This window comes from Camelus bactrianus, chromosome 7 (genome assembly GCF_048773025.1).
Source record: "Camelus bactrianus isolate YW-2024 breed Bactrian camel chromosome 7, ASM4877302v1, whole genome shotgun sequence".
NCBI lineage: Eukaryota > Metazoa > Chordata > Mammalia > Artiodactyla > Camelidae > Camelus > Camelus bactrianus.
Window position 1 is genome coordinate 2,055,963 of NC_133545.1, and position 23,690 is coordinate 2,079,652.

At 45.2% G+C, this 23,690-nt stretch overlaps 1 protein-coding gene across 10 annotated transcripts in view; it reads right to left on the minus strand.

The window, feature by feature from the left end:
* Window positions 1–23,690, minus strand: part of RBM33 (RNA binding motif protein 33) — a 103,405-nt gene that overhangs the window by 15,526 nt on the left and 64,189 nt on the right. For 4 of the 10 annotated variants that reach the window (XM_074366672.1, XM_074366676.1, XM_074366677.1 and 1 more), the window contains 6 exons: window positions 21,595–21,727; window positions 20,860–21,203; window positions 19,321–19,611; window positions 17,726–18,013; window positions 13,948–14,583; window positions 1,090–1,299 (listed from right to left, as the gene is read on the minus strand). In XM_074366672.1, coding sequence (XP_074222773.1) covers window positions 1,090–1,299; window positions 13,948–14,583; window positions 17,726–18,013; window positions 19,321–19,611; window positions 20,860–21,203; window positions 21,595–21,727 — 1,902 coding nt within the window. The remainder of the gene's footprint in view (window positions 1–1,089; window positions 1,300–13,947; window positions 14,584–17,725; window positions 18,014–19,320; window positions 19,612–20,859; window positions 21,204–21,594; window positions 21,728–23,690) is intronic. The other 6 variants (XM_074366673.1, XM_074366678.1, XM_074366680.1 and 3 more) reach the window with 4 other exon arrangements.

A 23,690-nucleotide genomic window follows, 5' to 3' on the forward strand; every position in this document is an offset into this window, starting at 1 on the left:
ATTTATGCATACAGCTCTGTAGGGGGCGCTTTTCTAAGGTCTTCCTCATACGTTCAGGGACAACACCTGACTAAAGAAAGTCCAGACCGGAACCACCTTTAAAGAGCATGTACACCTGAAGGTATGACTCACTGTGTCTGCACATCTGTCTGCTACAGCAACGATGGAACAATTCTGTTTGCCCCTGTATCATTAAGAACTTACAGTACATGTAAAGTAACTTAAATGCTTGAAAGACCTAGGATGGCCTTCACATTGACACTACCACGTAACATCAGCAGTAAGACAAGCAGACGGGATGAACTAGTGGAGTCCAGAGCTTTCTAGAGGAAACTCAGAGCAGCTGCTGCTGCCCCCACCCTCCTTCGTGTGACTTCATCGACAGGGGGACACCTGGCTTCCGCGTCAGGAGACACGTCACTGTGAGGCAGGGCGGTGAAGGCCTTGGGGAAGGTGTAAGGATGCCCATCACTACAAGCTGGGGCGGGGGGCGCTCCACCACTAGGAGTTCGAGGGACGAGGTGGACGACCCTACCCCAGGGAAGGTCAAGTTCAGGAGGGGTGCTGGATGCCCACGCCTCTCATCTCAAGACTGAGCTTGGAGAAGGAAAACACCCCTTCAAACCGCAGAGCAACGGAGGGAGGGAGGGAGGGAAGAACCAGGGTCAGAACCACTTTCTTGGGCAGGGTACTGCACCCCCAGAGGCCTCGGTTTCCCATCTGTGAACTGGAGTGATGAGGAGGAAATGGGGGAGCAGACACCTGGTCCTCCACCTGCAGAGTCTCTGGAGAGGCCGCGGGCCAGGGCAGGAAGGAGGGAGCACCGATGGGCTGGGGTTCCGTGCAGGGCCGTCTCCAGGGCGCAGCTCAGAGCCGCGGGCACCGCCCGCACTCTGGGTTGGGGGTGACTTCCAGAACCCCACCATTAAGAGTCGCAAGAGGAAAGCGCCCTTATGGCCGTGCTAGCTTTCAGAGCCAGGGCAAAGGAAGTCACGGTTCACTGAGTCATAACTGGAGCACCCCGACAGAGAAGCGCGGGCGGTGCTCAGGCTCCATGTTCCCAGGGTGAGGCCAGGTGGCGGGCAGTACCTTCTTGGCCGGGTGAATTCCTTGGATGCTCTTGATGCCTGGAGGGCCAGCCGAGTGCATGTGGGCGCCCACCGGCGGGTGCTGGGGCTGCTGAAGGGCACCCTTGGTCAGCGTCACCTTGCGGGCAGGCTGTTGTCTCACGTCTGGGGGCTGAGGGAGCCGCTGAGGCTGGCCCTCTGGGTGAAAAAAGCCATCGCTCTCTCCTCCCTGCTGAAACCAACAAGGCAGCACGCTGGTCAGTCTCTGCACAACACGATGTCCCTCCCCAGCGTCAGGGGTCCACCTCGGTTAGTGTTCAACCGAGAAGCAAAATCATCACACAAGCAGAAAACCAAACCTGCTGTTTCACTAGAGCCACTAAAGGAATTGCTCATCTGATAGGTGCTTGGGTTTTAATAATACTTCTGAAATTTGAAACTAAGATTTTTAATTACTGTATCCACTCAAGAGGTCTATAATTATTACAGTCAGTGCTGTTTAGCTCAGTGAAATGCTGCTGAACTTTAAGAATACTTCGTACTTTTGACATACCTTTTTCATTTTCATGAGCATTCTTGCTAAAATCTGACAGTCTGCATAAACAGTGGTTTTAAACTTTTAACTCCTGTTCAATCCTAATGAAACTCGGTCATCACCCTGACTCATCCCACGGGCCATGGTCATAAACCTGGGGGCGTCCCCACACCGTCCTTCCCCTGCAGACACAACACTGGACACTCAACTGCGCTCACAGGCCCAGGAGCACCCTAGTCAACCCTTCTCGCGCTGAGTCACATGTACCCACACGTATGCTGGCCTCTGGTCTCAGTTCTGGAACGACAGCAGACCAGCCAGAAGTCCAAGAAATTTAATGAGGAAATTCTAAAATTAAGTTACTGAAGGGAACCGTGGGTGGACAGCAGAAGTGAGAGCTGAGGTGGCGGCCAGTGGGCAGCCCACACACAAATCGCTGGCCAAGGTACTGAGCACAACCTCTTCCCAAATGGCTGGCTGACCACTAAGCTATGCAGCAACAGATCTGACTTCCTAGGACGCCAGGCTAAGAAGTAATAAAAAACTGAACAAAAAATATTTTGAGTGAAAATGCAGTATGTCAAAATCAAGGGGTTGCAACTAAAGCAGTTCTATCAGCAAGAAAAAGAGGTCTAAAATCAGTAACTTCAGCTGTTATTTCAAGAAGCTAGGAGTGGGGAAAAAAAGAAATTGAACCCAAAATGGAAGGGAAGAAGTAAGATCACAGCAAAGGCAAAGACACAGGAAACAGGAAACTAACAGGGAAAAACCAATCAAACCAAAAGTTGGATTTCTGAGACCAAAATTGATAATCTTTTAAAAACCGACTAAGGAAAAGGAGAGAAGACACAGATTACCAAAAATCAGAAATAAAAGGATTAAAACTGGCACTACAGAAATTTAAAAGTATATTTTGAACAACTTTATAGCAACAAATTAAGACAACTTTGACAAAAGCCATAAAAGATGCAAGATACTAAAACTGATTCAAGAAGAAAGAGAAAATCTGGAAATGTGAGAAGACACTGAATTGACCATTAAAAACCTCCAGCAAAGAAAACCCAGGTCCAAATGGATTTTCTCTCTGGTGAATTCTATCAACTATTTAAGAAAGACAGACTGCCAATCTCACACAATCTCGCTCAGAAAACCAGAGGAGGAGGAACCTTCCCACCCGTCATTTGAGGACTGTATTACTCTGACACAAAAGTCAAACAAAGACATCAAAAGAAAAGAAAGTCACAAAAGAATATCCCTCATCAACATATACGAAAAAAGCCCTCACTAAAATAGCAGCAAACTAAATTCAGCAACACAGAAAAAGGAACATACGCCATAACCAAGTAAGACTGATCCCACGAACGCAAGGTTGGTTTAACACTCACAAATCAACTCAAGTGACAGACCACGTTAACAGAGGAAAGGACCACACGACCAGCTGCACTGACGCAGGAAAAGCATTCGTAATAAAAATTCTCAACGAACCAGGAAGAAAAGGGCCTCCTGTCAGCCTGATAAAGGGCATCTACCAAGGCTCCACAGTTCGCATCATACTCGGGAACAGCAGGCAGGACACGTGACCTGCACGTAGTCGCTCGGGCAGCTTTCAGGTGTTAGTGATCTTGGGTTTTAATCCAGAACCATCCAGTCACACCCTCTGGAGCTGGAACTCAGACATCAGCACATCTGGAAGGTTCTTCCAGTGACGATGCTGCGCAGCCAGGGCTGTGGACGGCTGAACCAGGTGGGTCCCTCCTAACATTCAGTGACTCTGTGCCTCCATAATATCCTTTACAATCACCTGGAATGTGATCCTGCTGGGAGGTGCTCCTACTGATGGAGGAATATCCCCCAAATGACAGTGGAAGCACCATGGAAAGACAGGCCGTTGTGCGGGACTATGACCCACATACACAGACCGCTTCTTGTGCCTCTCGAGACTTCGCCACTAGATAATCTATCTAAAACGTGTGAGCAGGTACCCAGCCAGGCAGGGATGGGCTATTCTCAGAGCACAATTTTTAGAAGTCTTTATCTTGAAAGGCTATGTGAACTCTCTCTTGTGTTGTACTTGCCTGAAATTTTCTATACTAAAAAGTAAAAAAATTTAAGACTATATACCACACTTTTTTTTTTTAATTTTTATTTTTTGGCAGGGGGAGGTAACTAAGTTTACTTGTTTATTTTTGGAGGCGATGCCAGGGATTGAACCCAGAACCTCCTGTGTGCTAAGCATGTGCTCTACCATTTGAGCTATACCCTCCCCCTCACCACACATTCTTAAGAACCAGTAATCCATCATTAATTAATCTAAAATTCCATTGAAATTGTTAGGATAAGATTCATAAACTCACTACGCATATGTTAAGTCTTACTGTCCTTAAAAACATTTCTTTTCACGTGAGCTGACATTTCACACTAGCCCCCAGGTCCCACCAGAGGCTGTGTCTTAGACGCATGTGCACTGGATATCTAAATTCTCCACACGGCTCAGCTACACAACAGTCTGATGAATGGTTCTCTGACGTCTACCTTTTTCATGAATGTGGGTAAATGAACTGGCTGTGTATGACTAGCTCTCTGGGAAGTCTTCCACTTTATGGACTAAGGGATCTAAGTAAACTCCCTAGAAGCTCATCAGGCAAGGTCAAAGTCTGAGGACACCTAGAGCATATGCCATCTTTTAAGTGTCTAGAGAAATCAGTGAATAGAATAGACTTTATTCTATTTTGTTCACCAAGTCAAAATTTCCTGTGCACATAGATGGCACTGAAATGTTTATCGAATAAGACAACAGTAGACCAGACTTGTTCTGAATGCGCCATAAAAAAGATTATACCATCGGATACTAGGTTATAGCCACCATCAATCAGTACGTATGTATTTGCTAAGTGCCACCATGATACTGAAGGACCAGCCTTCAGTTCAGCAACACTATTGTGTGCATCAGAAAACTCTGCCATGCTGCAGAAAGCGGTAATCAGTTAGTACATGTGGCCTGAAAGGAATGATGTCCAAATACACAATGGATAATACAGTGAGTATTGTCCTGGCTTTTTCTTGAGCAATCCAAAGCTAAAAATAAGATGGTCTAGATAGTAAGCTTTTATTTAAAAAGAACAGCTTGCACCAAAAGTAGGATATTTGCCTATTTTAAGGTACACCCTGTGTAAATGTATTTGGGTGATAAATATGTAACACTGGCAATCCGATGACTGTTAAACTGAGAATCAAGAACATAAACATTTAGTCAATAAACATACCAAGTAATGAAAATCCTCTTCATTGCTATCCTGAGTGAGAGACTGGTAATGATTCATGCCTGACAATATTAGCGTCAGATAAAAACACTGAAAAACAAAGGTCTTCTTTTCCCTCTCAAGAGAATTTTTAAAGTAAGCTTGATCTCTGTCTAAAGTTCAGAGAAAAAAGCCTTTAGGATCTTCTAAGAGACGGCCTGAAAAGACACAGGAGAAGGACGTCTGTGGGCCTGGACCTCACCTCCTGGCGCCCCCCTCCCTCCGCGCCCCGCCTTGTCTCACACACGCACCCAGCACCAGCTCCTCCGGCTCCTCCCTGTTTGGAGGGAGCGCCCCAGTCACCAGCCTGACTCGCTCCTTCTCCAATCCTAAGGTTTCCCAGGCCACAGAACTGCTTTACTTTCCTTCACAGCATTCATCACCACCCACAGTCATGTCATGCTGACCAGAACGGCAGCCCCATGGGAGGCATGGATCACCATGGCATCCTCAGGACAGAGAAGTGGACGGGGCGGGCGGACGACAAGCACTCGCTGAGTCAATGCTGAGCACAGAGAGAGGGATGTTTCAGGCAGGGATTAAGACAGAGGCCCCACCTTCAGGAAAACTGCTATCAACTGCTTTCTGATGGTGGGGTGGGGGCGGGGCGGCCCTGGGTAAACTCTGGAGTCACTTATGCTCAGGACAATGTTTCACGCCTTGGACAGCTGCAAAGGGTATGATAAGCTTTGTTTATTTCTGGAAATTTCCAAGGCACTCCTAGGATCTTCCTCACCCCCGGGTCTGGGTGGCGTGCAACACGCCCCCCGCACGGGAGGACGGGCGGGCGGGCGTTTGTCGGACGTCCTCACTGTGGCAAGCCCTGCGCGTCCAGAGCTGGTTTTCTCTCAGTCCTCCCTCAACACAAAGATCGTTATTCTCACTTTGCAAGTGAGAAACGCAGTGAGTGCTAGGACTCCCTGCCCCGACGGGTCGAAAGCGTGGACTCCACACTGCCTCCTAGGAAAGGAGCTTACACTAACAACTATTTTCAGCAAGGGTGGAAACAAAGGGACTGACCATCAATTAAATCATTTTAATTAAATGAAGGGTTACGATAATATGTTCTGCTTTTACATTTTTCTGAAAACCATGCTGAAGACTCAAGACTTCAATATAAAGTTATTTCATTTTGTAAGAGAAACAAAGTTTTCTTTTCCTACTTAAAAGAACAATTATTTTCCTTCAAATTAGCACAATGAAAAGCTAATTCTTAGGGGAAATTTTAAACCTCAGAGTTATTCCAGTTAGCACCAGGAAACAGTCAATCTATTGATTACTAGGCCGTGGCCAGAAACATATTTTCACACCTACACTCACACACAGAGAAACAGACAAAAGGTGAACGAGAACCAAGCCACACTAAACCCACCCATTCACTTAGACGTCTCCTACAGCTTGTGCTTATGGTCACAGCACTGAAAGAAATCCTAAAATTGTTAGTACTTAGTTATGTAAATTTAAAGGCACTGTCGATTCAAATTAGGAATTTCAGAAACCTATTTATCTTAACTTAGGGAAATAAGGAGTCATCCGTGGACCGCAGATTACATTCCATTCAAAGAAAGGAAATCCACTTTGAAAGTGAATTTCTCTAGGGTAGCACAATTCCCTTTTAAATTCTTTACGCAGCAGAATGTTTAGATATGATTTAAAATATCTTTTACTTCCTCTGAAACAGATGAGGAGAAAAGAAGTTTGGCCTGTCTTAGGCCGAATTGGAAATATTTTGTTGGTTTTGTTCCACAAATGATTATCTTTTAATGAGTACTATAAAATGTCCTTTGAGAGTAGTTTTTCTTAAATATAAGAGGCACTTCCTGAATTAAGCAAGCTTAGGGAATACTTTTTATCAGCTTAATCATTACAAAAAATAAGGTCTGGAGCCACCAACATTAGCAGGACAAATTTATTTATAACAAATGGTTTAAACGTATAGATAAAAATGCCTATTGATAATGTCAGGGCGTCCTGCAACCTGACAGATCAAATCTCATTTTCATTCGTAAACCCCGTGAAGAAGTGGTATCGTTGACTTGCATTCACTAGTGAGCAAACTGACTAATCCCTCTCTGTAGAAATCTCAACTCCTGATTACACCTATCAGACGTTAAGCAGCATTATTCTAGAGTGACAACACTTGACAAATTCCCCAACCATTTTTCTCAGCCTTTGTGGCCCTGCTAGCTTGTATTAACCCTGATGAAAAATTAATTTTCCTTATCTTCTTCTAAACCCCAAAATCCAAATCCGCCAAACTGGCAACTCTTTCTGTAAAGGTATTATGAAAACCTCTAAAAGATTAATTGCATGTCTTCAGGTGACATTAAATTAATTTCTGTACTCATGACAGACATTTGATACTCCGTACTGAGAGGACAGATAACATTGTCGGGACACACAGAAGGACAGTGGTTAGGGTCCCAGGGCAGCCCCTCATGCATTCTCCTTTCGATAAGGCCCACTTCACTGTCACGGCAATGCTGCTGATCTTCCAGCCCACAGACCTCACGGAACAGGTTTCTATTAACGACAACAATGCTGGCCCTGGCCCTGTGATCTTTAGAAAGCGCACTCAGAATCCGGACGATAAATGATATGCATGCTATACGAAGTTTCTAAACAGAAATACATTCAAGGCGCTATTGCGTCTTGAGACTACTGCTTAGAGCAGAAACGGTGAAAGAAAATAAACAGGCTAGTAACATTCTTATCCAGGTCCCCAGGTCAATTCCCTAATTAAATTGCTGCAGTATGATACGAGGTGAGAACATTTCACATTTGCAGTGTTCCTCTATTCTCTGCAGTGCATCATCCTCACACACGGCAGGCAGGCATGCAACATATGTGAGCAGCACCCTAAATCTAAACTGCTTCCTATACAATTCCAGTTCGGGGTCCACACAGGTTGAACTGAAACAAAACGCGCAGGGTTAAAGGGACGTCATGAGTGCCTGGGCTTCCGGGGGGGAGGGGGAAGGATCCGAGAGGCACGAACATTAGATTTCACAGGACGGTGACAATACGGCAGTTATTCGAGTGCTGTCTCTCTTAACATTCTACCTTTCTGAGGTTAGTTCAGTTTGAGGAAATCTTTAAAAAGCAAAGTTAGTCAGCGTTTGAAGAAACCACCCAAAGCCCCAAGCCTCTGAGGGGTGATACCCCAGGATCCTCCGGCTTCTACAGCACAAACGCACCAGTCCACAAGGAAAGGACTGCTAGAAGTGAGACCGTGGGGCCAGGGCTCGTGAACTCTGGTTTCTCCAGCAAGCACACCCCACACGAGCGTGAAGCTCCAGGCTCTGGAAGGGTGAAGCTTCCAGCCTGCCCTGGGTGAGCAGCTCAGAAGGACCGGCTTCCCAGGGCTGGGCGACTTCCCTGGGGAGATGACGAGGCTCCTATTCTCGGCAGCTGTGTCAAGCCAGGAGAGGGAAGCTACCCAAGACATTGGGAGAAACCAGACTCCTTTTCTGCTGGAGAGGGCAGGTCAGCAAGTCCTGACTCCTCACTGCAAGTGAGTGATTCCTGACTTAACCCTTAGTTCACTGCCAAACAGCATATGCCTAAAAACACCCATGAATTAATGTGCAGACATTCTAATTCATTAAACCTGATTTCTAATGAACAGTAGACTATTTTGCCCAAATTTAGAGGTCATACGTTTAAGAATGCTTAAACAGTCTCATCTCTGGAAGTTATCAATTCTTCCCACTTAAGTGTTTCACAGCTCTTAAAAACAACAGTTTCTCCTGTAAAAGAAGATTCTAGACTATATATCAAATAAGCGATTTAATCAAGAGTGACCGCTCTTTTCCCTCCTTTCTCCTGTTACTTGGCTTTCTGGCCACTTTATTGCTCATTAGCCTCTCGGCCCACAAACCAGGCCCAAGTACAGCCACTCGGCCGCCCTCCCTGCCAGAGAGGGGAGGGATGGCAGGACAAGAGGGTCAGCAAGGTGGGGGCCTTGCCCTCACTTCCCCGAGAGGGGCCTCCCGGCCCTACCCACCCCACCTCCGGCTCCTCCCCCGAGTCAAAGCAGCTTCTCTTATCCGAGCTTCCCCCACCGTCTGGTCTTCCCAGAAGCCCTCTTTCTCTCACGAGCCCTTGCAGTTCTGTCCTTCGCCACCTCATCGCTGACTCAGTCCTTTTCCCTGGCCCTCTGGCATGGCCTCGCTCCTGGGTGCTGCCCCACATGGTGGCATCAAGTCAGCTTCCGCCAGAAATCAAGTGGGCAGGACAGCTGATCCTCCAGCCCCGGTCAGGCAGCTGCGCGAGGGTCACGGGACGACAACCACAGCGTGAGACGCGCTCTGCCTTGGCCTGGGCCCCCTCAGAACAAGTTGGCACCACAGACTCACCAAAAAGCAACCAAACACAATCCCATTTTGTAAACTGAATAAAGAAGGCGTTTGGGAGGGACAATATACTTTAGCATGAAAAGGTGACCAAAAGAATTAAACAAGGATTAATGCTGTTTTCGATTTTTCCAAATTTTGCTTACTGGTGTCATCTAAATGACTACAATGTACAGCTATTAATTTTATAATCAGAAGTATAGGGGGTGAAACACTGTGCTAACCCCTCCTTTGATATTTTAGTAAAGAAACCATAAATAATGCCTATATTTTTTAAGGGAAAAGGTATCTATTTTCTCAGTTATTTCAACAAATCTTTCTTAAATATTTGTAACACACTTGAAACTGCCTAAATTAAACCCTAGAGACAAAGAATGACTGAAGAGGAAACCCAGCCTCAGCCAGCAGCAGGACAGAGGAGACAGCTCCGCAGAGCAGCGGTCGCAGCGGGGCAAGGAGGGGCAGAGGGCGTGCAGATGTGCTGCCCTAGGGAACAAGCAGGGGAGTCTGCACCAGCAGGGGGCCACACACTGAAACAACAAGGCACGGCCAGAGAACAGGGGGTAGTGAGGGTGACAGTTCTGTCCCTGCCCGCGACTCCGTCTCAGATGAGCATCCCCGAAGAATGACAGATGACTCCAACACCAACACTTCTGTCTCTAGTAAATCTGATGAACAGTGTAAGCAACTCCTTATGCTATGTTTGTAACATCCCTTGAACTGAAATTACATGTATCAAAATAAAATGTCCTTCACCCACAGAAAGAAACCAGGTGTGTACGTATCACCTCTCCCGCCACCTCTCTAGAGAGAATCTAAGAATAACTTCTGAGAAAGAGAAGAAATCCACAAATGCAGACCAAGCCCCAAGTGCAAGCTCGCACAAACACATCGGGGCCTCCTGCGGGAAGCACTCCGACGGCCCTTTAAAACCAAAGCACAAGAGCACCCCAGCCGGGCAGCCAGCTCTCCCGCCCAGGCGCCCCAGGCCTCTCCCCCTCCTCCGTGTGGCCACAGCACAAAGGACTGTTTACCTAACTTGCTGCCAAATTCTTAAAATTTTCAGTACCCCAATTGGAATGGAGCAGCTGAATTCACAATTTGCTTTTTCTTAAAGAGCGCTATCAACTGCCGCTCTAAATAAACCATTTTTCCTCCCTTGGACCAGGATAACAGCATCTACGGAGCTACCACCAAGCACTCAGGCACTGTGCCATGCGCCTCACACGTGCCACGACATTTGACCCTCACAGCCACCAAGGGAGGAGAAGCTTCGCTCACTTCCCTGAGGAGGAGGCCAAGGTTCACCCGGGCCAGGTAACCTGATGCAAACACTCCAAAGTTTCCCCAGATTGGAAGACAGAGTGCTGCAGGCCTAATTAAATTCCTTCATAATTTCCCGTGGCACGTGCTTGTTCCAATTCCTTTTTCTGGTGTTTAATGATAAAGAATGGGTGACGATGACTACAGCAAGTAAATATTTTCTATTTTTTATATGTTCTGTTACTACTTGAATAATTTTTCTAAATTATGTACTGGTTATGTACAAAACTGTTAACAAGGTTGCTCTTTTGGTTTCTGAAAATTCAATGCTTCAAAGTAGCTTTCTGAGAAATGAGCAAATGGAGAATATTTCCGTATTTTAAGTAATAAAAAGAGAATCATTCCATCAAATACAATTCTTTAAGTAGACTACTATATAAACAACATTCGGGGAGGCAAATGGAATTTTAGAAGCCATATTTGCCAATATCTAACACTCTTCATAAGCAGCATTAATCTGTTCCTTTTAAATCTCACCTAACAGATCCAGAAAATAAAATCTAAGTGTTCAGAAGAAACTAAAATTCAGAAACTGATTAGCCTTCTAACAAAAGGTCTTTTAAAATTTCAAATTCCCCTAATGATTCCAACACAACATTTTAAATATAAAATCTGGCCTACTTTGATTTATACAGAAACATCCAAAGATACATTTACAGCACACAGCAAATCACAGCTCCACTGGGCCAGGATACACCGCCATTCACTTCAACCCACTCTACCAGGCTAGTGGCCACGCGGTTACTGGGCTGTTAACAGGTCATCCACACAGGTTCTAGAACGGGAATACAGAAACTCAGCCACTCGCCAGTCCGGATTCCACAGCTGACTCTACTCACCACTCAGGGTACTTTCCGCACCTCTAAGTGGGACTGGCAAGCAAAATGAACCCTAACCATTACCTTTATTCTCCAAGCCCACAGTCAGAATTTTCTGAATCAATTCTGACTGCTATACACTCACTGGAAACAGTAGAATATTATCTCTAATCCAGAATTAAGTAGCAGAAGAGGGAAGCAGCAAAAATTACTACGACAAATAATGGTAGAAAGCACAGGACTCAGAAGCCTCACTACCAATTAGCTGCTGTGTGGTCCTGGGCTACAAATATAACTTCTCTGAGCCTCAAATTTATTTACCCATAAAATGGAAATAACTCATAAGGATGAAGTGAATACACGCTAAACTCGATAAATAGCAGCTACTACTTACTAATTGGCATAAAATCAGGGAATGTATTTCTAGAAGGGGCCTTAGGAGAGGGGCCAAAAAGAAAACGGACATTAATCAGGTACTGGCCATGTGTCAGACGGTTGGTTTCATTTACTTATTCCTTACAACCTTACTCACCCCCTTCTTAGATTGGAGACTGGGGTTCAAAGGAATGAAATGACTGTTAAGGGTCCCACAGACAAGACGTAACAGACGAGCACCCCACAAAAAACAAACAACAATAACAACAAAAAACAAAAAACGCCGGCCATGAGGGAAATACTGTTTCTTCCAGACATTGATCTTCTGATAAGTCAAGCACTGCCAACATGCTACTGGAGGAGTTGCTGAACTAAATCCTAAGATACAGAACTTGTTGATTAGTTAACTTAAGAATTAAAAAGAGAGCTAAACTATTCCAGCGTTTGGCAGAGAACTATTTTCATGTAAAATTCCTGTCGCTTTCTTGTCTGTTTTGTAAAACTATACAGCATGATTTTGGAATATGGTCTGACATAAAAAATATTTTTTTTCCTCCAGAAAAAAAGACTTTACTAATTTACTTTAAAAAAAATTGTTACTAATTAAAATTGATAAAGTCTTTTAAAGGAAAGGTGTTTAGTAGTTTGAAGGCTGTTCGTGGACAGCAGAGCTCGGCCCACACCTCCCAGCCCACCAGGGCCCAGAGCGCGCGGCCCCCACCTTCCAGCAGCCACGTCGGCACACGGCACCATGCGGCCCCCCAGGGGCAAGGCATACTCCCAGCCATGGCCCCGGGGCCCGTCCTTTCACATTTACAGCTCAAATAGGAAAAAGGAGACACTGAAAAGACACGACTAAAACAAGGTCAAAAGCAAAAGACCACAAAGACACGTGGAAACTGATGAATGCTTAGGTTTTTGGGTAAAGACAACAAATTCATGTAAAACAACGTGCTATAATACAGACCGCCTGCTTATCAGCGTTCTGAATCGCAAGGAATGGAGGGGAGGAAAAACAGACTGGGTCTACCAGAAGTCTCCTCCTGGCACATGCTTCCCATCTTTAGTCTACAAACCTAGAAACTAAAACTCAATTAAACAACTAACGATGAACTGCCCTTAATCCAGCACAGCAAACAACTCGATGCTCCTTCCAGCTCCTATGTGCTACTGCTTTCTCTGGATGCACTGAGAATTAGAGCTCCTTTCCTTTTACTTATTGTAAACACTCTGTGGCTTAAAAGTAATCGTCAGTAGCTGGTTTGCTCCAGAGTCTGTGCCTTAGGGTTCTCCCCGTCCTCCCCCAGTTTATAGTGCAAAGTGCCCACCGCGGGGAGCGCCGTCAGAGAGCACAGCAGCTGCTCAGGCCACAGCGCGTTTGCTGCAGAGTCACTGTGATAAAGGCAAGAGACAAGCATCGTCTTCTGTAGTTAAGTGAAGGCCACGTGGCAGGAAAAGGAAGCAAGTATTCTACAGATTGCTGATGGGAGAATCTTCTGCAAAGGGACCCTATCTGCAGCAACTTCAAGTACTGAACTTACCCAAACTGCAGTGGAAAACTGCAATTCCTGTACTTTACTGGAAATGGTCTAAAATGAGCACTGTTTAAAAGTCAAGAAAGAAATGACACGTGCTCCACTTTGGAAAGTACGTGTAAGATCACACATGATTTCACTTTAGAATTCTGTTAATCCCTTTTTCCCTCAAATGGGGGAAATTAGATTGAAAGGGAAGACAGGACAGTCTTTGGAACAGTACTGCTTAAAAGCAGACACACAACACACACACTGCCCCCCACCCCGCCACAGCTGCTCACTGAATCTAAAGCTACACATAATTATTTGTTTTTGTCATAAAGGAAATTTTACTTTTAAAACAAACTCGATGATTCTATCATAAATTATCTATAAAAAGAAGCTAAAACTGAGAAACGTCTAATTTAGGAACTGTCACACTGGTCTTTCACTAAGACCCCAAAGAGACACTGAAACATGGGTCCCAGCTGAAAGAAGAATCCGAATGACAATTGTCACATCAGCTTCAAGCAGGCAGAGGCTGTGGCACGTGACTGTGAGAGGTGACTGCACACGCCTTCCTTCGGAACCTTCTCTAGGAATCAGGACACTCTAAGCGAAGCGCAGATGCCAAGAGGTACCGGTAACCTCGTCAACTTACCCCGCCTGACAACTTAATCACCCTGACCTTGGAGCTGACATGCGGCCCATCTCCGCCACCGCTGCTGGCCCGGTGCATGACAGTCCTTTTCGCGCCAGGCTTGACCTCCGGGGGCCGGCCCTGGAGGGCCGCCACTCGAGCAGTCTGCGAAGGGGGTGGCAGCCCCTCGCCGTCTGCAGGTTTTACCTGCAGGGCTTTGTGCTGAGCTGGGCTCTGAGGTACGGGTCTGGCCGGTCTCAGATGTTTCAGTGGTTTCATCTGCTGTCCTTGATACTGCACGTGAGCACCAGATGGCACAAAATTGGATGTTTTGGGCGGAACGTTTGAAACAGTGACATCTTGGTTTTTCATGAGAAGTCTGTTTTTCACATTCTGTCTGACCTGTGCCCCCGGGAAGGGGAGCAGCGGGGTACCGTTGGTGGGCGATGGTGAAGCTGTCGGCTCCTCCGGCTCGGCCGGGGCCGCGGGCGGGCAGAGCTGCTGCTGCTGCGCCAGCCGCTCGAGCAGCTCCTTCTTCCGCGCGCCCGCCTGCTGCTGCCGCCGCAGCTCCTTCTGCTTCAGGATCTCCTCCCGGAGGCGCTTCTGTTCCTCTATCTTTAAGCGGTATAACCTCGTCTCTTCATCTTCATCAGGAAACTGAAACAGAAAACACATGGTTTACTCGGAGTACAAGGCTGGGTGACCATTCCAGTCTATTTCAAAACCATGAAAATGCACTTTCTAAAAACCCTTTAATTTGGGATTTGAAAGAAGCCATTCAAAATCTGCTTATCGACTTTAAGTGCAACTCCTTCCTCTGGGGAGTGAAGAAAAAATTACACAGCTAAAGCTAATTTGGAAAATCTTATCAGAATATTAAAAATGAAATAATGTAAATTTCCACTCATTTACAAGTTTGAAACCAATTAAACTATTCATTTAAGATATCAAAATATGTTTGAAATAGAAACTGCAACAGTCAGGAGGCCTCGCTGTCACACAGGTTTTATCTGGCTCTTCTCTGACAAACCAACAAAAGGTGGGGTATAAATGACCTGAAAGGGCCTGATTAGAACTATTGATTTTTCGTACAGAATTTTCAGCCTGATCTCAAACTCATTTGTCACAGAATAATTGCTTATAATGAACAGCACAAGTCAATCTCTGTGACCTTGAACTCATGCACTCTCAGAATCAAAATGCTGCCAACTGCAGTACTGGAATATTAATGGTATATAAGGAGTGCCTTTAACATGCCAGCCCCACAGCATTCTGAAAGTCTACCAGAAAATCTTTGAAAAAGTCTGTAACTTGAAAAAAAAAAAAAAGCATCCAAAGAGGAAAGTTTATTGAAAGTTGACCGTTTGTTAAAACTTGTAATAATTTTCTTAAAAAAAACTGTAGCTATCCTCATTCACAGACCCTTTATGTAAGAATATACTAGGATTTACTCTCCCCGGAATTCAGCTGCTCACAAAGAGACCTTACGAGGTGGGAGTCGAAACAAAAACGCAGGAGGAGCTGGCTGGGGCCCCCAGAGCCCGGGCACCTTGATCTACGAGGCATGGGGCCAACCCTCACTGGGGCTTCCCTTGTCACTTTAGAAGCAATTCTGACCAACTCAGTCACCTAATTTCAAAGTCGAGGACAGATCTGAAACAGCAATTTTGAAGGTAGATGAGGGCTACACAGGTAGGTTACAGAGCTAGAAGTGATATTAAGGAGAAGACAGAAAAAAGAAGTTCAAAAAGCACAGGGGCCAGGGTATTCCAGGGAAATTGGCCGACAGTTTAAAACACGGGAATAATTAATATTCACTAGGGTTCTCCCCCAAGCAATCAAAAAAGAGTTAAAATATGTTCCAAGAATATAGGTAGACATACTTCTAAATAGATTTATCCTTTACTACGTCATTATCAGTAGGCTGAGTACAAGAAGATAAACCACATTTACCTAAGCAGAACAAACAGAACACTTTAAAAAGTAAAAAAATCTTTACTCCTGGTCCCCTTCTATGTAGAGAGAAAATTAAAAGCAAACAAATTAAGACACTCCATGCACACTATGGCCACCCGCAAGTTCCATGTCATGCACAAAGCATCTGACTCCACAGAAGACTTTTTCAGGGGCGTACTAAAATCAACTGTTAGGAGAGGGACAGTCAGATGTGGCCAGCGGTGCACCTAAAAAGCCTCCTTTCTCATTTTATTTAGCCAGCTATTATGGAAGTATATGTGACTTCATTTTCCTGAGCCAAAGCTGTCCCTACATGTGAGTGAGGAGCTAGCTACATAAACTAAAAGCAGGACAAAATATTTACCAAATATTTCTTTATATAAACTACCTCAAACCAGTTTCTAAATCTACATTTTTATATATTGATTTTAAAACTGAAATGTCACCCTTCTTCTAATCAATGTTATTAAATGTTAACTCAATACTTTCATCACATTATGTTTACATTTCTGATTTGGTAACATTATTACAGCCACTACAGCAATTTATTAGAAGAAAATCTGACCACTACCAATCCCAGTTTCACTGACTGAAAGGTAAACCCAGCGTTAAGTGCCGGTTATGGTGATTACGAAAACAACCTGCTTAGTCTTATCTAAGGACACTCGTTGTGCCATTCTTTTTACACAGTAAGTTAATACATGATATTTATTACCTTCTATACAAATTTTGCCAATATTAGTGTAACCTGCACATACTGATCTCTGCCACATCGCAGGCTCGCACACCCAATAACTAAGGAAGCCAGCACTTGTGAGCACTGCGGCTGCTTGCTCAGGGCCACACTGCTAGCGGTGGGGGGCTACTGCCAAGGGTGCTTCTAACCGACGCCGCACTGGACGCCTGCACTTTGTTAGAACCTACGTTATCCAGATACCGTCCAACTTTTACATCTGTATTTCTAGGGAGCAGCCAGGAACTACATCTCCACCTCAGGGAAGCATCAAACAAGCACACTCACTTCTTTTACAGGAGACCAGTAGCTTCAAGGGGTATGTCCCAGATGTAAATTTTACTAGCGTGAAACAGTTTAAACGTTCATGACTAGTACTGCACTAATACTGAGCCACTTTTAAGCAAAACAGAACACAGAAGCCAAAGCTAGTAAGTCAATAGGAAAGCATGTAGAATACTGACTTACATTTATTATTTATTCTTACAATACTACGCCTATTTAGAAGTCAGCAATACATACAATTCAAAACAAACCCCCCAAAAATCTTATTTAAAGGCCAAAAGTAAAAGGGGTCCTACCTCCTTGTAGTTCCTGGTACAGAAGAAGAAAGAGTCACAGAAACCTAACAGTCCACAGCAGGGGTCAGCTAACTACAGCCCATGCACCAAATCGGGCCCACACCTGGCTCAGGCGTAAAGTCTTACCAGAGCACAGCCACGCCCGCTGACCTAAGAACTGTCTATACCTGCTTTCATGCTAGCACAGCAGAGGTGAGCAATCTGGACTGTAAAACCTAAAATATTTATTTCCTGGGCCCTTCAGAGAAATCGTTTACTAAGGTCCCTGACATACACAGATTCTGGAACACTATGGAACACTGTGACCGCATAAATGCGCACATACAACCTAACACTGGACCAGGGAGGATGAAAGTGTGTCCTGTGTGAGCACGCTGCTGGGTTAAAGAAGGACCCAGTTAAAAAAAAAAAAAAAAAGTGGAAGATTTTGTGAAGAACTCGCTGTCTGAGAGTGAACTAAGAGGTACAGGATGATTATAAGGCCTCCTGTGTGAGACCAAATACTATCTTTTAACTCAGAAAGTCCCACCTCCGGTTCTGTCTTTGCTTCTTCTTTAGGCTGAACCACAGGGCTGGCTGGCTTGGCCGTCACCGCAGCCTTCCCCTGCGTGCTCCTGGGCCCCGCCCCGGGCCTCGTGGGCGCTGAAGTGCCAACAGTGGGTTTTACTTGGGCCGCGGGTGTGGAGGAGCAGCGACTGTTACTCATCTCTATGACGTGTGACGGTGCTATTGGTAATTCACGCAAGTTACTATTTCTTGGAGCAGTTGGCTGCATCTGCTGCATTGGTCGTTTGGTTACATTCTGAGAAGCTGAATTCTACAACAAGAAGAAAGAAATTCTTATTACAACTAGAAACTTGGGAGAAGAAACAAAAAGGTACATTAGATAAAAATGCTTAAAAAAATCACTCTAACGGAGTAAGTGACTCCTCCTTTAGGGGACAGGTATCTTCCCACTAGCAAGTATTTTTTCCACGCACGAATGTTCCTGCTCTGTGCGGCAGCACACCTTACTAGCAGGGACTGGGACTGATAAAGGTGCCACCCCTGCCCACAGACAGGCTCCTCTTCACGGGTGTTACACCAGGTGATGGCAGTTGATGCCTCAGAGGACGGGGACTGACGTTTTTAATACAATCGAAAGAGCCACAAGGACTCCCACACAAGGAGTCAGCGGGGCTCATGGTGCCACCACGGTCAACGGGTCCCTTAAATTCAAAGCAGAACAGAAGAGAACAAAGCATTAAGTTAGTGTCCTAAGGAAAACCACTCCCTGGAGGAGAAAGACGCTTGCAGGTTTTACCGGGGAGGAAATTCCCAGTCACGTTCATCCTCAGGATTCCTCACATAGACCTGACACCTAGAGGAGCTTACAGACATGTGAGGTGGCTGGGGGAGGGCCGCAGCCAGGACGGCTCAGCTCGAGGCTGGGGACGCAGCCTGCCATTGTTCTTACCAGATAAAACCCAGGTAACAGAGCACCCTCTTCCCAGATCTAGAAATTCTTTCTTATTTCTTGTATCATTTTAATCTCAGTGTTACTTTAGAAACAAAGAGGCAGGTGTAAAGAAAACTGAGATTAAAAGTAGCTAAGTGACATGCTTAAAACTCAAGGTCAAAAGGAACAGGACTAAAGGGAAAACCCTGCCTCACCCTACAGCCTGGAACCATCAGCCTCTTTACAGGTAGTTATTTAATGGTGGATAAGGCAGTAACAATGACCACGGCCAGTGTCCTTCAACGCCTGACAGCCCACACGTGCTGATGGTACTTGAGAGCACAACCTCACGAGTAAACATGGTCATCCCTCACAGTTACACATAAGCTCCCGGAAGGCAGCAAATGTGTCTCTTTTGTTCACTGCTGTATTCCCAGGAACTAGAGCAGTGCCCGACAACAAAGGGTATTCAGTAAATTCTTCCTGAATTCACTTACTAATTCATACACTGCCCAAGGAGACAATCTACGTACCAAATAAGCAGCCACTGGCAAAGGTAGAATGACTATTACCCAAGAATATTTTCTAAAGTTATGTGTCAATGAATAGGATCACCTATCACTACAGGAGCATCTAGACACGGGAAAGGCATCCCCGGAAGACAGCCGGGGGCGGTGGACACTCACATGCCTCAGCCCCTGGCGCTGGGGGCACTGCACGCGACTGGCGCTCGGCTGAGGCTGAGCCGTCGGCATGTGAGGCCTGAACTGCGGCTGGGCCATGGGCAGCAGGGGCGGAGGCGGGACGGAGAGGTGGTGGTGGTGCTGGTGCTGCTGCGGCTGGTGCTGCGGCTGGGGCGGGGGCTGGTGCTGCGGGGGCGGCTGGAGCGGGGGCTGGTGCTGCGGCTGGAGCGGCGGCTGGGGCTGCGGCTGCGGCTGGGGCTGGTGTGGAGGAGGCAGCGGCGGGTGCAGGGGCCCCTTCCATGGCAAAAAAAAAGAGAGAGAAACAAACGTTTACGATGTATATACTGTTTATGTTCCAATTCAGTCTTTTCTTAAAAAAAAAAAAACAAAGCCAATACCAGAAAAAAGCTTCAAGAGGTACTAAAATTCCAGTTTAGATTTACTGATGAAGGTAGTATTATCTTAAATGCAGTAATAAACCCAAAGCAACTATCCCGCATTTTAAATCCTTTAAATCCTGAAATCCAGGAATTTATCCTAAGGAAATAACTTAGGATGCAGGCAAACACAACCTCAAGGATATTTCTTACAGCACTATTTCTAATACCACAGTACTGAAACCAGTAAATGTGTGTGAAACACAGTGGCAGCCATGAAATGTCAACTTGTGCAGTATTTTTAAATGATGCAGTGGAAGCTGATGCACTGGCATGAGATCATACAACACGTTAACTGGGAAGAAAAGCACAGTGGTGACGATGCGCGTACTAAAAAGACTGAACAGCGTGCGCACCCAGATGTTAACAGTGACAGTGTCTAGCGGACGGCATGACCTAACTCCCTTTAAAGTGCTGATCTACACTTACTCCTGCGACGGAGACGCAGCAGTTACATTTTTTTTTTTTAGTAAAAAGAAAAACAAAAACTTTTTACCCTACTTTAACATCTTAAATAATAATCATTTTCCTTTTTTCACTTTAGACACATGTTCTTTGTGGTTCAAGCGTATCATCATTGTACACCTCAGGAGCAAACATAAAGTGCCAGCAACACGCCGGGTAAGAAAGATACAGCCGACTCCAGGCAGTGGATGTACACGGCCCGTCAGCAGAGGGCGCTCCAACCTCTCAGATAATGAGGGAGCGGCAACACTTCCTTTCCCACCACTACATGCTCTGAAACGTAATCTTACTTCCCGGCAGCCCTTTTAAGACTCTTGCAGTGATGAGCACAGGCGGTATCAAAACATGCCTTAATTTTATTAGCGGTATACAGTATATCCTTTACAAAATCTTAATACTGGGGAAATGCTTTATTTCCCCCAAAATGACACTTTTTCCTTTTCTCCTATGATTAAGGAGATTGACGATACTGTCAAGAAAGTTTGTAATAAAGAACACATTAGTGTTTACTCCTCTTGTTCTTACTTCCTCTCTACGTCTCAGCGGACTAGAATAGCAAAGGGAAACTTCTTGACTTCAGTTATGAGACACCAAGACCCACAGCCACAGGCACCCCCTCCACGCAGCTCGGGACCCATACCTGAAGATTAGGCTGTGTGTGGGCGGGCAGGAAGGGCTGTCCGGGGCCGGGCAGGAAGGGCTGTCGAGGCGGAAGGAACGGCCGTGCGGCGGCGGGCCCCGGCTGGCTGAAGTGGAGAATCCCCACCGGACCTGGTGGCGGGGGGGCTGGCCTCACGGGCCTCTCTCTGGGGAACACGGGCTGCTGTCCCTGCTGATTAAACGCTGGTCCGGGCTGGGTGAACGGTAAGGGACTGGGCGTGGGCACCGGGTGACCACTGCTAAGAAGCGTGGGAGGTGGTGGTGGTGGCGGGGGACTTCGTTGCTCCAGGAAGAGATGACTTGGGAACCTCGGTTCACCTGAAACTGAGGGGTGGGGCAACATCGTTACCCTCTGGATGCACAGAACACGCACTTCACAGAAGTCACTTTCACGTACTGTTCTACTATGGACAAAAATCACTCACAAGTGGTGGCTGGATATCTAAAAGGAATTCTAGATTTTGCCTCTTATTTCTAGATTGCTTCATTAGTCATTTTCTATAGACACTTTCTTCCTCTGTACGAGGCTGTCACATTTCAGATACCAATAATGTCCAATTTTAGCATTTGAAATGACAGGCAGAAGGGCCATGGCACAGAAATCTGACACTATTAAAGAGATCTCCTACTGGGAGCTAAACACTGTTTAAAACATAGACACGTTCAGGCACACGGCCCAGTACAGCTTCGTTCCGTTACTCTGTGCCCTCTTTACCTCCTAAGAAGAAGGGGTCTCGCTCCTGGGGAGGGGGCGGGGCCCTCCACTGGTCCTGAAGAGGAAGCCGCGGGGGTTGGCTGAAATTGTTGGGAACAGGTCCAGGTGTGTGCTGTGGAAACTCTGGAGGGCCCTAAAGGACAACAGGAAAAGAGGGTGAAAGGCAGGCAAAGAAACTGCAATTTTCAGAAAGCTGTACATGTTTCTAAGTTTTCCTCTGAAAACATCCAAGTAGCTCATCTCCTGTAACCCTTTCTCCTACATGTACATAACCTCATGTCACCAAACAGGGGATTCTGACACAACGAAACCGTCAAGCACAAAAATGCAGCATCTAGAACATAATTCAGAGTTTCAGCAGCAGTCCGGCACTAGGAGAACACTGCTGTTGAGCTCACTGAAGTCACGCAGTTACTGACCTCTCGCCCATTCGTCTGAGAGACTAAATGTTTGCTTTTGATGCTCCTGACATTTATCTTCTCAAACGTGCTGTTCTTTGCTACTTTTTTTAACACAACCATAATCCACAGCTATGAAGCTGCTTTACTTCAAAACAAGAAAAAGAAATTGAACATGGACCTTAACAAAAATCGGCAATCTCTGACGAACCAGGAAAATGAAATGTTTAAGAAACCACATTACTATAAAAAATATACAGATTTCCTGGATAAAAAAATTTTGAACTTTTATAGATTACCATTTTTTTAAATAACTTCATGCTACTAGAACTCTACAAACTGAAATTACTTCATATTTTAGCCAATATTTTATAACAACTTTAAATGGAGTATAATCTGTAAAAATTCTGAATCACTGTGCTGTACAACTGAAATACAATACTGAAAATCAACTATACCTCAATTTTTAAAAAATTACTTCATTTTCTAATTGGCCTTTCGAGTGTTTACAGAGATTTTTTAAACACCACATTTGCTTAAGAAAGCCTCATATTTTTGGATGAGAAATTTAAAGAAAGCCTCACAAGTTTTTTCTACTTCCTTTTCCAGAAGGAATTCATTAATTACACATGCTGTATCATCAAAATAATTTTCATTTAATAACACCTCGATCTTTGCAGTATTTCTCACTTTTCAAAGATCGTATTTCTTTCTTATCAATCTAAAATTCTATTGACTTCTGTCATTTTTATTACTAATACAATTAGCTGTTCTCTCTAAACGTGACATCGTATTATAATATTGAAAATGCTTTTTTGCAAACTACATTTCCCTTCCTTCTTTCCTTAAAGGTCTGCTCTATCCACAACATTGTAAGAATAAAGCAAAATAAACACTAGAATAAACACTACAAACCCAGACGACTATTGGCTACATGCCATTAACAAAATTACGTTTAAACACAAATACCGCATCTTTACAAAAACACACTGTCCTAAGACACGTGGAACAGAAAGCCCCAAAGCCATGCCTCCTGCAGTCTTTGTCTGTTCGTTCAGCTGAAATCAAGAACATTCCCGCGGCGTCAGCGTCTGGCATCTGACAGTAGGGAGCGCTACTTCTCACTCTAGATAAAGGCATCAGCTGAAGTGATGAACACCAGGAACCGAGACACGTGAGCTGTATACTGAGAATACATGCTGTACACACGCATACTGAATCATGAAGGTTTTCTCATCCCCAATAAGTGTACACAGTTTCTCATAATGGTAATTTGAGACTTTACTGGTACGACGCTTTGAAACAGACATTCTTCAACATTCACTATTTTCACTCAGTAACATGCCAGGGAGAAAACCAGCTCCAGGCGTCAGCTGCAGACGGTGCTGCCGATCAGACCGCACGAGGAGGCTCAGTGGGCCCGCCCCTTCTCCCACCACACAGGCCTTCCTCTTGTTCTAAAACTACTCTTATTTTTGTGTGACGCCAATGAAACACATGGTATGCATCTGCATGGATGTTTTGCCAGGTAACTTTACAAGAAGATTTATTAATAAAGTATTTCTTTCTAGAATACAGCGTTAGTATTCTGTCTATAGTCCTACAGACCTTTTTTCTTACATATACATGTATTTCAAAAACTGTTCTCAAATAATCTTTACAACTTTCTGGATGATAATAAGCTAGCAATCAAAGTCC